At 32.7% G+C, this 13,062-nt stretch overlaps 2 protein-coding genes across 2 annotated transcripts; one reads left to right on the top strand and one right to left on the bottom strand.

Moving 5' to 3' along the window:
• Positions 1–862: 862 nt before the first annotated feature.
• On the bottom strand, positions 863–11,023 carry LOC119830452 (importin-5). Its single transcript, XM_038353479.1, has 18 exons — positions 10,894–11,023; positions 10,186–10,419; positions 9,259–9,401; positions 8,806–9,007; positions 7,372–7,497; positions 6,815–7,026; positions 6,295–6,526; positions 5,668–5,811; positions 5,401–5,520; positions 4,862–5,057; positions 4,609–4,761; positions 4,296–4,469; positions 3,896–4,200; positions 3,630–3,770; positions 3,205–3,424; positions 2,713–3,013; positions 1,629–1,842; positions 863–1,198 (listed from the first exon to the last, which is right to left on the bottom strand). Exons 1-18 carry the CDS (start codon positions 11,008–11,010, stop codon positions 1,115–1,117), a joined length of 3,318 nt encoding a protein of 1,105 aa, XP_038209407.1. The 5' UTR covers positions 11,011–11,023; the 3' UTR covers positions 863–1,114.
• A 658-nt stretch (positions 11,024–11,681) lies between these two features.
• Positions 11,682–12,974, top strand: LOC119830051 (mitochondrial import inner membrane translocase subunit TIM14). Its single transcript, XM_038352885.1, has 3 exons — positions 11,682–11,887; positions 11,992–12,231; positions 12,642–12,974. The coding sequence occupies exons 1-3, from the start codon at positions 11,885–11,887 to the stop codon at positions 12,756–12,758; spliced, it is 360 nt and encodes a 119-aa protein (XP_038208813.1). The 5' UTR covers positions 11,682–11,884; the 3' UTR covers positions 12,759–12,974.
• The last annotated feature ends 88 nt before the right edge of the window (positions 12,975–13,062 follow it).

The following is a 13,062-nucleotide window of genomic DNA, read 5'->3' on the forward strand; positions in this document are numbered from 1 at the left end:
CGACATTAATGCATTGAATTAAACAAATTCGATAGCTTTATAATATTAGGCTAGGATTATTTTACTGGCTCGATGTTCTAGTAAGACACCAGAAAAGCAGTATTGCCATCAGGTTCAGGAAATTTAGTTATATTATTAATAGCGTCATTACTATCAACATCATTTATGTTAAAATAGCAGAAAGGTGGATGTAACTATGACGGTGTAAAGAGATTTCTTCCGAGTTAAAATATATATACCAATACAGCTTTTTGTTTAGGATCTGAAGGACACATACTTTAATTGTATTCGGTTGGCAGTCACATAAAAATAAGATTTAATTAACTAAAAAACTGGCTTTAAAATGGAAAAGAAATTAAAAATTAATAATGTCAATAACTTTTATTTTAGTTAAACAAAGAAATGTATAAATAATATAATATTTATTTATTGAATAAAATTGTATCTTATAAACAGAAGTCTCGTCTATTTCGAGAAACAGCTACCAAGATCCCAATGCAGCCAAAAATATGGCATCCTATAATAATGGAATGTGACAGCCCAATTTTTTTGTATAAACGCTATGTATTCAATTACATAATAGTAACATTTATTAATATTCTATTTTATTGTAAGTCGTATTCTAGCAAAATTCAACATCAATAATTACGTCATGTACGCGAAAATTCTAGAATTTCTACAATTCATGCAATTTAATTAAAAATTGGACCATCCACATCATGTAATTTCAAAATATTGACACTAGAAAACATAAATGTTTAAAAACGACAATGACATACATGGTCGAGGAGACGCTACTTTCAAACAATGGCTGTTGAATTAGTACAAAATATATCACAGCAATTTTAGCCCAACTGATGTGTAATGAGATCGAAGAAAATATCCATTTAAGGAAAGAAATGCGATTATATCATGTTATTGAAGAATTTCATATTATCTAACAAGAGAGGCACATACAATGTGAATAAAAGTTTCATATGTTTTTAGGGTTAATAATTTTAATCATTAACAAATAGGCAGTCCGCAATTAGTTATATATTGGGCCCTAGTATGGAGCGTGTTTATGGAGCGATGTGCGGGCGGTAATAAATATAAGCATGAGTTAAGAAGATCACTATGTGGACAAAGCCAGCTTCAGAGCTTCTTGGTGATCATTGCTCAGTTGCATTAGACACGAGTTGAACAGTTCAGCATTGCCCTGAAACAATAATTAGTTATTAATACTACATAGTTTTTCCCCAAAAGGTAAAGATGTAAGCAATTATCATATATGCTCCGCCAGAGCTGGCAACATACATTATAAACTTTCATCTTTATAGCATGTTGGATAGAATTTTGTATAAGACAACTTTTATCTCAGTAAATGAGTTGAATTCTAATTAACTAATAGCAGCGTCCGAATGTTCTCTTCATACACTCAAATATTGTATTATATTCAAATAAAAAGCAACAATTAAAAAGTGATCCCATACAGTAATTCTTGACTTATAAGATATCATTATATCAGCAATCTGCAGCAGCGCGACTTAAAACAGTCCTCTTAATTAATATGTAAACTGTTCAGCATTATTCTGAACATTCAGAGCAGTTGAGAAACTCAATGCTATCGTACATCTCTCCAAGCCTACCTGAATCTGTCTGACAAGCGCAAGCATCTGCGCAAACACCGGGTTGTCGTTGGGCACGGCGTCGCGCAGGAACGCCTCCGCGATGACGGCGATCACCCGCTGTGGTGCGTCCGGGGTGGCAAGCGCCGCGTGTCCGCTGCTCGCTAGCTCGCACAGCAGCGAGTACACGTGCGGCGCTTCCTCCGTGTCCTCTACCACGGGCAGCCATGTGAGCCTGGCAGAGAGGTTACGAGTTTAATAGTGCACTGGAAATATAAGTCTAGTAATGCATCTAATGAATTTTTTTTTTTTTTGTTAAATGAAACAAATTTTAGGCAATCAAATCCTACGTCCTTCCTATCCTATCCTACTAATCCTACTAATGTTATAAATGTGAAAGTTTTGAGGACGTGTGTGTGTTTGTTGCTCTTTCACGCATAAACTACTGAACCGATTGCATCGAAATTTGGTATGTAGACAGCTGGACAACTGGAATAACATATAGACAACAAAAAAAATAACATATTTTTATCCCGATATTCCTATGGGATACGAACTTAAGTGGGTGAAACCGCGGAGCGCAGCTAGTTACCAATAAATAGATTAGAAACACATTAAAATTAAGAACTAATTAAATGCAAAAAAAATGAGTAAATGAGGTTTGAATTTTTAGGGGTTGAACCCTTGGCTGCAGCCCTGTTACCATGAGCAGACCATTTGAAGTTAAGATTACAAAAACTAGCTAATCAAAACTGAAACTACTTTATCATAGCCAATGCTACTCTATCGTGGGCAAGAGATGAAAGTATGAGTTATTTTTGAGATTGAATGGAATAGATTGATGATAATGATCCACTGGAAACTGTTATGAACTATCCTATCATGGGCAGCCAGAGAGAGATAAGAACATTTGTAAATGTTGCGCAGTGAAAACTGTTAATGTGTATTTTACATATGGATAAACAATAAATGATACTTATCAAATTAAATTATTTGTTGCATTGTATGCGATCCATTCATTATAGTATTTATTTAAATATGAAACTATTGCTCATTTAAATTTTGCTTTATGATTTTATTGCATCTTTGTTATATTTAGACTTACCAATGCCTTATTATCTCATCCCTATTTATCTGAGAGTGGTTATATTTGATAATCTTAGTAACAGCAGAGATGGCGTTTTCAGTAGCGTTTAAATTCTCAACACTGCGGGAGTCAGGTTCAGCTATGAGTGCCGCCAGGAGGGGTACAGCTCTAGCACAGGCTGGAGCAAACTGAGCGCCTCCGAATTGGGCCAACACTCCGCAGCCATAGGCGGCGGCTTGACGAACCTCTGGTTCGTGCTCGCGGAGACCGTTTAGCATTGGTTCAAGGAATATGTCTTGATATTTTACACAGGCGGGACCTAAAAATCAAATTTTGTTTAAATTGACATTTATACTATTCTCAACCTATCAGTTTCACAGTTAAAGACCCAAATTTATGGAAATATTTATTATGTGAAATCAAATATCTTCACTGTTATAGTTAAACTAAAATTTCTGTACAACATACCAAAAATATCTAAAACACAATGTGGCTAAGAATATAATATACCTCCAAATTCGATAACGTCGTCAAAGATGCAAATAGCCCACTGCCTATCAGCAAAGGGGCGGCCGGGGGCCAGTAGCTGCACAAGATGCGGCAATAGTGTGTCGAGGTGCGGGAAGAACGCTTCGCGGTAAGCCGACATGAGCGAGTGGAGAACGTCGGCTACGCGAGATAGCCCGTACACATCTTCATTGTCCTCGTCGGCTAACTGTTCTTCTACAACCTATAAGTAAAAATGTTTTTATTCAACTTCATTACGGTTATAATTTTTCACCAGCTTTCTTGCTTCTGGTTTCCTCAAAATTATATCAATAGTTTAGGCATATATGTATAGCAGTTAGACACATTAAAATATTGGTAAAAATAATATATATGAGTTCAATAGTAAGAAACAAAAAGATACATGATTTATTAACAGCGGAACTTACTTCATCATAATCTTCATCAGCACGTTTTTGTCTCCTTTCAGTAGCACGCTCAAAGTGCTCAGTAAGCAGTTTGTTCAAGATGCGCAGTACTTCAGTCATCATTTCATCAGAGAGGCAGCCCGTGCCAAGTAATTCTATACACTGAAAAGATAATAAATACAATATTAGAAAAACTAATACCGTCTACATATTTCGTTAATTCATAGCTAACAAGTAGATTCTTGTAGATTAAAATTTTGTATATAAAAGTGATCTCACATAACTACCTTAGCAAGGCTGTTCAACAATTCCACTTGCACATCTTGCTCAGGTTCAGAGTCAATGGCATTCAACAGTTCAGGTAGTATGTATGCCCACATACCCTGTATGTACTGCGGGCCACGTATTCTAGCACACTCCAACAGATATGGGAGTGATTCTGCGGCAGCCATACGCACATTGTCGTGGAAATAAAACTTTAACATAGGAACCATGAGACGAACAACATCTTCAGCATATTCAGAGAATGCCTCCTTCAATTCGCGAGCATAGCAGACAAGCATGTCACAAGCAGACGCTTTGTCTTCGAGACCTACAGACATAATATTATTAAAATTTCCACATACAAAATATAACAAAGGTTATTTCATATTCATTGAGTGGAATGATAAATTTAAAATTTTTTACCTGCAGTTCTAATGCCAAAGTTTTGTTGTTCACCAAGAGTCACAAAGTGCCAGTCCAAGTCCCCTTCAATGTTTTCTAGGTCGTCACTATCTAACAAAGCAACCTCAGGCTTCATGGCTGCTGTACGCATTACTGGTTCCATTACCATGGGTAAGTATTGAGCAAACTTTTTGCCTACATTGAAAATATTATTTTAGAATTAAATATACAGAATATTTATTTAAGAAACATAAATGGGAAATATTCTTGTTGCTCAATTAGTAAATAAAATTGTTATTAAATAAAAATAATAATTTAACTGGATTATATTTACCCATAATTTTGCAAATTCTTGACCATGCTGAAATTAAGTATGATGTTTGTGGGTCATCAGCTGGCAGCTGGTCACCTTCTGTGTGAGTCTTCAACAATAGATCCATCACTTCAGAAGCATCAGCCATGAACTTTTCTTCTCCAACAGCCAGACCTATGGAATAAATGCTAGGATATAACTTTGTTTAAGAGTAATCAATGAAATATTGTTTTAAACGTATTGTTTTTTGTCAAGATTATCACAGTCAACTCACCTATCAAACTGACACATTCAATGGTCTTGCCACGCAAAAGTTTCAACTCCTCAGTGGTGGCATTAGCAATTATGTACTTTAGGCACGGCATCAAACGGTCATAGTACTCAAGAAAGTCCTTTTCAACAGTGTCGGCAACCGACGCGATTGTTGTGACAATCTGCTCCAGCACAAGCTTTGTGCCCTTTTCTACCAACTGCAGGAACAAAAGATTTCTTTATAGAAGTTGGAATGGTTAATATTTGAAATATTGAATGTTCTCTAACAATAAATAAATAATAACAATGACATGATTTGTTAGCTAGGTCACATGTTACGAATCTTAGTAATATGAGAATAATAAATCGAACAGAATTTTTTTATTGTTTGTATTAAAATTGTATGTCTGTGAACTGAGATCCCTGACTATCTATTTAAGATAGAAACGGAGCAATTGCCACATTTAATCTACCAATGGTATGGAAGTGATCAAATGATGAATAAAATTTAACCACAAACGAACATTGGATAGTATCGATGGATAATACTAAAATTTTTACCTCTTTGAATTTGGCAGTTAGAATAGCTTCAAGCTTGCCCATGAGAAGACCCAAATATTGAGTTAGGATGGGTTTAGGACAATCTTGACTAAAGTTCACTAGTGCAGCAGCTGCATGTGCCTGTGTAAAGAATAAACGTGAGTACAAAAATATTATCATTTATCAGCATAAAAAAAATATATTTTTCAGAATGTAAAATATGCAGTAGTCAAAAAGTTGAATTAAAAAAAAATTCACTTTATAGAAATATGAAAATTCTACACATACCTGTACTCTGGGGTTAGCATAATCATCAAGTACCATGAAAAGACCAGGTAGAACCTTGTCGTGGAATTTCTTCTCAAAAACGGGCGCAAAATCTGTTGACATTTGCCCGACGGCATTGCATGCGGCGTAACGTACGCGAGGATGCTAAAACAAAAAAAAAGCATATGTTTTCCCGTGCATGAATTCATATAAAAGCAATGAAAAGTCAAAATCTAGGTCATTTGTACTGAAGATAAAAAAGTCATTGGCTACAAAATAATGAAGTGGTTTGAATTCACTCTGAAATTATCTTGTAAAAGCTTTCAACAGAAGTAGGTCAGTGATAAAGCTAGCTTGCAAATTATGTGAGAAGTACTGGTATTGTTTGATGACAGCCCTTTGTAGTCTAAGATTAATGAAAAAAGTTTTTATATTGTATTTTTCTTAATAATCGGTAATAATAATAATGTAATAGCTATAAAATAAAAGATTAGCTTATTGTGAAATAAAATAATGAACAAATATGATTTGAACCTCAATTCACAAGTTGATCAAGTACAGTTTCTTGCTATTTGATTGCTATCCAAGATAGTGTCATGTTTCAAGTGAATTATAAAACAGTATATATTCAATCAAAAAAGTGCTTACAGGATCAGCAAGGTAATTGAGTACAGCAGAGACAACTTGATCCAGCATCTGCTCCATTTGTTTGTGGCAGCCTTCACCAGCCGAAGATACGGCCATCAGAGCCGCGTGGCGTCGTTTCCAGTCCTCAGATTGCAACATCTCTGGGACCTGCCCTACAATGAGTCCCAACATTATCTTGCCTCCAAGACCGCAGCACATACGGTCCAACGCTGATTCTGCTGCTACATAATTTCTGGAAAAGATAGATATTTTGTGACCCCATTCTTGAAAAAATAAAAAAAAGAATGCTAGAAAACCGAAGTGACTTTTAGGAAATGACAATATATTGTTATTGAGGGACTGACATCCCAAGTTACAAATACTAGGGATGTTAATTAGCTCAATGTATTGATCTTGTAAAATTTGTTATGGTGACATCAGAAAATGTTACCAAAACAAAACAAATTTTACTGTTATGTGAATCAAATAAAAAAATTGAATATGTTGTAACTTATAGTTTGTCATAAAAATTAATACATACTGCTCATTATCATCATCAGCTACATCATCTTGCACTGCCCAATCAGGTTCATCATCAAGCTCACACATCATCTCCAACACAAGAGGTGTTAAAATTCGTACAGCATTTGGCAACATCTTGCGAACCATAGCTGGAGCAGTTTCGCACAATGTCACTAGTGCTTCTAGGGCAAGCTGACGCCAATTGTCTTCGGCATTCGAATCTCCGATAACCTTATGTCATATAGATGTTTCATTAATTATGTTTCATAATAATAATTTAACCTGCATAATTAATAAGATTTTATTTATTCTCTGACTTATATTATAACTCAATAATTATGATATTACTATTTTGTAATGTAAGAGTATTGAATCATGTCAACCTGATTTTTGTAATTACCCTGAGTATGTTATTTTGCAACAAAATATAAACAATATTGTTTACCTAAATTGGATGAAAATTTAATATTTCTATTCTTATAACTGTTACATACCTCTATAAATATATCACATAATTTATTATCAAGTTTCATACTATCATGACATATCAAAAGATAACTAAGAATATAAAATTACCTTGATGCAAACTTGGAAAATAGCCTCAATTTGAGGTCGCAGAAATTTTGGAGCAGATTCTGCAAGCTCAATTAGAACCTTCAGTGCGGCATCATCATCAGCTTTTTCAATAGATTGTACAACCACCTGTTAAGAGAATATTATATTTTCATTACTGGGTCTTGTTAATTCTATAACAAAATATGCTTAAAATTAATTCAGAATTAACAATACTTGTAAAAATAACAATTCTCGTAAAGCAGTTCCTATATCACCAAAAAGTTGTAAGATTCATAAAATACCAAGTTGATTATTAATTTATTCAGTGCCTACTTAAGGTATTGTCTGTCTTTAAGTTGTTGTAATTGTCTTAACATAATCAGTGTCAATAATATGTGTAATGATTAATTATTAATGCAGATTTTGTCTTGAGGGCTACTATCAAACTCCATCCTATTATAAGGTTGGTGCTAGCAAAATCCTCTATTTAATATTGCACACCTTGGCAGTAATACATTTCAAGAGGAAATGTACACGTAGGAGTCTGTGTGCTAATTAAAATGATTGTAAGCTTTTAGTTCAGAGTAGAATTAAATGTAACAAACTCATATTGGTTAATGGACTGCGCATATTTTAGGTATAGACTAGTGCATCTGAATGCATGCCAACAACACAAAGGTAGAGTGTATTTAAAAAAAACCATTTTGATCTTTTGGATACGAAAAACAGTTTTTACTTAAATAAAGTATTATAATGAAAACGGAGGACGCGCGTCTGGAGTTATGTAGGTATGAATCATCAACGCAACTATTTATTTGTCGATTGAACGTAGCGCGGCAGTGTGCGGCAGAAGTGCTGGACTCCCCCGCTACGATATTTATAGTAACTTCGAAAATTTAAACTAATGAAACATTTTTTTTAGGTTTTCTTTTTATTTAAATATAAGTAAAAAAAATGAATTAATTCATTTCTTATTTAAAACGAAAGCTCTTTAGTACCACTCCTAATTACTGGTTCATTATTTCAATTAGTTTTTTTTTATATACAGTCAAAACTATTCAACAACATTGTATAGACTCATCAGTTAAAATGACCAAAATCTGGGGTCACGACTAACAGCTGAATTATCAACACAACAACATCGTCGGCTGTTACGACTATCGATTTTTACGACCAAATATGGGTAGTCCCTTTGATGTTGTTAAAACACATTTTGACTGTATTCGCTTTTTGGAGTAGTTTCATTTTAAAAAACCTAGAATTAATTTTTGAATCTTTGTGCCAAGAATATCATAATACTGTAAATGATATCTTCTCAAATGGTCTTAAAATGAAAAAAGAAAAATGAATAAAAAAGGTGGATTTGAAGACTAAAAGATTAAGATTTAAGGTTTTTATAAAGACCTAAAATTACATATTAGGTAATTATGGTATATTATTTTACAAAACTTATACCTGCATAAATGGTAAAAGTAGATCACTGAAATGTTTCTGGATTGCTGGTTCCTTGTCATGGAGTAAGATGAAAGCACCAACTGCCTTGACAGCTTGTAACCGTAACGCTTCAGATTCTGTAATCTGCAATGCTGATAGCAGCATCCTCTTGATCACATCTAAGTTTTCATTTTGCCTATTACCAAAGACTCCAGGAACAGAACTAGAAAAACAAAATAAATTTAGAAAATTAGAGACTTAACAATACAAGATTTTATTTATAATAAAAAGTAGCATTCCACAAGAAATTATGTTCATATCATTAAGTGTTACTTAATATAAGCATACATTTTCTCCAAAATTGATAGAATAATAACAACATCATATTCGTTGTTCAATATGCATAACATTTTTTATTTTAATGTTTTTATAAATCCATGTTATAAAATGGTATATTTTAAAGTTGATACTTACGTAAACATTCTAATACCAGCTTCTTTTATATTGGCATCTTGTGCATTTGCACAATTGAACATAAACTGAAGAAATTCTGGCCACTGATTTACTCCATCATCATCTATGTGATTTCTGGCTAACTCTGACACCACATCACAAATCTGTGAGTATTATATATAATTAGCAATATATGGAAAAACATATGTTATACTCATTTAGATCAACAATATAAACCTTTTAAATTATACCACACCCACAATCACAATGTAGTGTAGTGTAATAAATATTTTTTAAGTCATTCATGTCTTAAAAATAATAATGATTCATCATTGTGCAGATTTAGCCCAATGAGCATCAATAGACATGAGGTAGGTGATTACTCATCTAAAATTAGGCACAGAATTTGGGTGGTAAATTTTATGTAATACATACAAAAACTTCACTTTACAATTTCAGCTTTATAGATATAGCAGAATTTTTTGTTTAGTTTAATGCTGAATTTTAAGGACCTGAATTTGAATAATTTATACAATTACTCTTATGAACTGGAGTTCCAATAAATAATGGTATAAATAAAGTGATTATTGTTTAACAAGATATACTCGAGAGTAAGCTGCTTAAGGTTATTCATAACCATTGATACATGTAACTTTACTTAAGCTAGCATAAAACAATCTTTATAATTTTCCAATATATTATTCCTTTTACTATTTAATAATTTATGAAAAAAATGTTATTATTTACCTATTTCTCTGTAAATCATACTGATCATATTTTAAACATTATATAATGCAATGAATGTAGATATGTAATTCTATATTATCTACATTCAGACAAAGAAGTTGTATTGATTAAAATTTGTTTTTTTTTCAAACAATAAAAGCGCAAATTACGCGGGAAAAATTACGTCTTTTGTCTACATGTGAGAAAAAAAATTAAATTTACCTTCCGTCGCAATTGCTGGGAGACATCCATTTGAAGTGTTATGAGCAATTGTTCTCGGAGCATTGCTTGTTGCTCAAATGGCAATTTAGGGAAAAATTCAAAAAATTCAGCGCTGAGAAGTCGTCGTAATAGAACTGCGGCTGTTTGGCGCCCCTCGTCACCGAGATCGGCATTTTGTATAGCACCAACTAAGTGTACCAATTTCGTTTCTGTCGGAATATTATTGTAGGCTTGCTAGGAAAATTGAGAAAAAATTAATTATCTTTTGCATTCATGAATAAAATAAAATCATGTTGTCAAGTTTTCTTGGGCTGTATAATTAATTAGCTCAACAAATAAGTTTAAAATAAAACAAAGCTATAATTTGTTACATTATACGCAAGTTAGTCGCATAAAACATTCTAAAGGCGCATGTTCGATGACACTTAACCGTCTAGCGCTAACATTAAGTAGGTACTACTAATTTTCTAATGGCACAATAAGCATACCAGAATAAACGATGTCGAAAAACATTTTTCTACTTTTGGCGCGAAATACACTATTGATCAATAAGACAAAACTATTAATTACATTTAAATTCTTCACTAAAGATCCTCCATGACCACGTTTTGACACGAGGCCATAACTAGTTTACGCTGCAATTAACTTTAAATCACATTTCATAGCTACAAATTTTAGTAAAATGTCTAATTTAATAAATTTACTTACTTCTGCCTGAGTTCGTTCATCATTATCTGTAGATAATATAGTAATTAGCAAATTATAAAACTGCGCCTGATCTCCTGCCATGTTGAACCTCTTCGAAAAGGCCCAGTCTTTTTTCATAAAATTGTACCCGGCAACCAATTATTATTTTGTTGCCAGTTATAGTTTACCGATTCTATAAGTACCGGTTTTTTTTAATGATAATTAATCAGGATTAATATTTAAATAAAAAAAAACTTAAACGGACAAAAGTTATATATCTGTGTAATATATTTAAATAGATTTAATAAATAATAGTTTGCCTTTGAAGGTTAACCCGTCACCAATACAACACTTTTTTTTTTCAGCAACCGCCATGTGATAATGATGTATATTTAGTACGTGCTGTGGGGCAAAAATGTGTAGGTATAAGAATGAAATAATAAAAAAAAAACAAATGTAAAATTATGAGAACAAAGCGAAATAAAATAACCGTTTATAATGGACCGTTACCGTTTAAACTAACAGCTTATACTGATAGGATTGCCAATGATCCCATCAGTATAAGCTGTAAGTTTAAATTAGGTATATTCCATATTTATTTTTTTTTTAATAAATTTGTTTAAATTTATTGTCATTATTATTAAACCACAACAATTCATATTTTACGCAGCGTCACAATTCCCAGAATCGATATTTTTCCTGTGTCATGCATGGAAGTCCATATCAAAGCTCTTTACCACAAATAATTATTTACAACAAAGTATATTTGATTTACGGTGTGCCTATAGAATGCTTTTATGTTATCTGTGCTTTCATGCTACCCTTTTTAATTGTTATGTCACGTGTCATATCAGTATGTTTAACCTAACCACACTGAAGATTTGTTAATAAATTTAGAGAATTGAGCCGTTCTCCATTCGCTATGCTCAAAAGCAATGCAACAAAATTTTAATCCTATTTCACCGTAGTGTGCTAACATAACATGCAATTTTTTAAATAAAAAAATTATGCAATGGTAGGTAAAATTTTTTCTGTTCACTTCCAGTCCTGTCCAGTTTGGATGATCTTACTACATGAGAAATTATTGTGACATCTAAATTATTTCACTTTCGGTTTTAGGCAAGTTCTGTGATACTCGCTGGTCTTGGTATGGCAGCAGTTGGTTTCGCTGGTCGCTATTTGCTAAAACAAATGCCCAATGCGTCGATGAAATTCGCTGAAGCTGTTAAAAATTTACCCAAGTTTGATGCTGAAAGTCTAGCTAACTCAAAATATTATAAGGGCGGTTTTGAACCCAAGATGACAAAAAGAGAAGCAGCCTTAATTTTGGGCGTAAGCCCCACGGCTAATAAAGCTAAGGTAGGATTTGATTATTTCCCTGTTATGTATTTCATTAGAATGAATTTTTATTATTCAACAGAGTTGTGTTGTGAAGTGTACCAAGGATTCAAACTTTCAAGGTCAATGTCATAGCTCAATTCTCAAAAAACACCTCATAATTAATAAAATTTGTTGATATTTCCGTTGGATTCGAGAACATAGCAATAAATTGAATCGATCACTTTTTATGTTGGAAGTGCCTAAACTTAAAAAAATACACCCTTTTGAACATTCAATCCATTTATCTTGAAAATCGCTTCACATTTATACTTTAAATTATACCAAAAATATGTTATGTTGCATTGATAACTTTTTTTTAGTTTTTTAAATTTCATTATTACCGTTTAGTTATCAAGAAAAAATATATATAAAATTTTTTATAATTACAGATAAGGGAAGCCCATAGGCGCATTATGCTTTTAAATCATCCAGATAAAGGAGGATCCCCATTAATAGCTGCTAAAATAAATGAAGCTAAGGATATCTTAGAAAGTGGAAAGTCATGAATTTGTTAGTGTACATTTTTATGGTTTCTTAATTATTTTAATAGACTTTTTTACCTGTTAGTTAGTAAAATGTGTAATAATGTTACATGTAGTTTTTCTTAAGAAGAAGAATATGATGAAAAGAAAAAATAGCTTTATTTCATAATTGTTTTATGTTGTTTTAATTTCATGTAAAATTTAAATAAAACTATGCCTGCATTCTCGTTTCCCCCGGAACATGTATCCTTAAAAAAAACATTATCTTCATCAAATCAAATCAATGATGGTAGTCAAGCGCTTCCCTATCACACAATAAAAAAAAAAA

This window comes from Zerene cesonia, chromosome 11 (genome assembly GCF_012273895.1).
Source record: "Zerene cesonia ecotype Mississippi chromosome 11, Zerene_cesonia_1.1, whole genome shotgun sequence".
Lineage (NCBI taxonomy): Eukaryota > Metazoa > Arthropoda > Insecta > Lepidoptera > Pieridae > Zerene > Zerene cesonia.

Coding starts and splice junctions, on each gene's coding strand:
- LOC119830452 (XM_038353479.1), bottom strand. CDS start 11,010: ATGAAAAAAGACTGGGCCTTTTCGAAGAGGTTCAACATGGCAGGAGAT. Junction 7,027..7,371: donor TTTTCCAAGTTTGCATCAAG/GTAATTTTATAT, acceptor ATATGACATAAG/GTTATCGGAGATTCGAATGC. Junction 3,014..3,204: donor CGACGTTATCGAATTTGGAG/GTATATTATATT, acceptor TTTGATTTTTAG/GTCCCGCCTGTGTAAAATAT.
- LOC119830051 (XM_038352885.1), top strand. Junction 12,232..12,641: donor CCACGGCTAATAAAGCTAAG/GTAGGATTTGAT, acceptor TTATAATTACAG/ATAAGGGAAGCCCATAGGCG.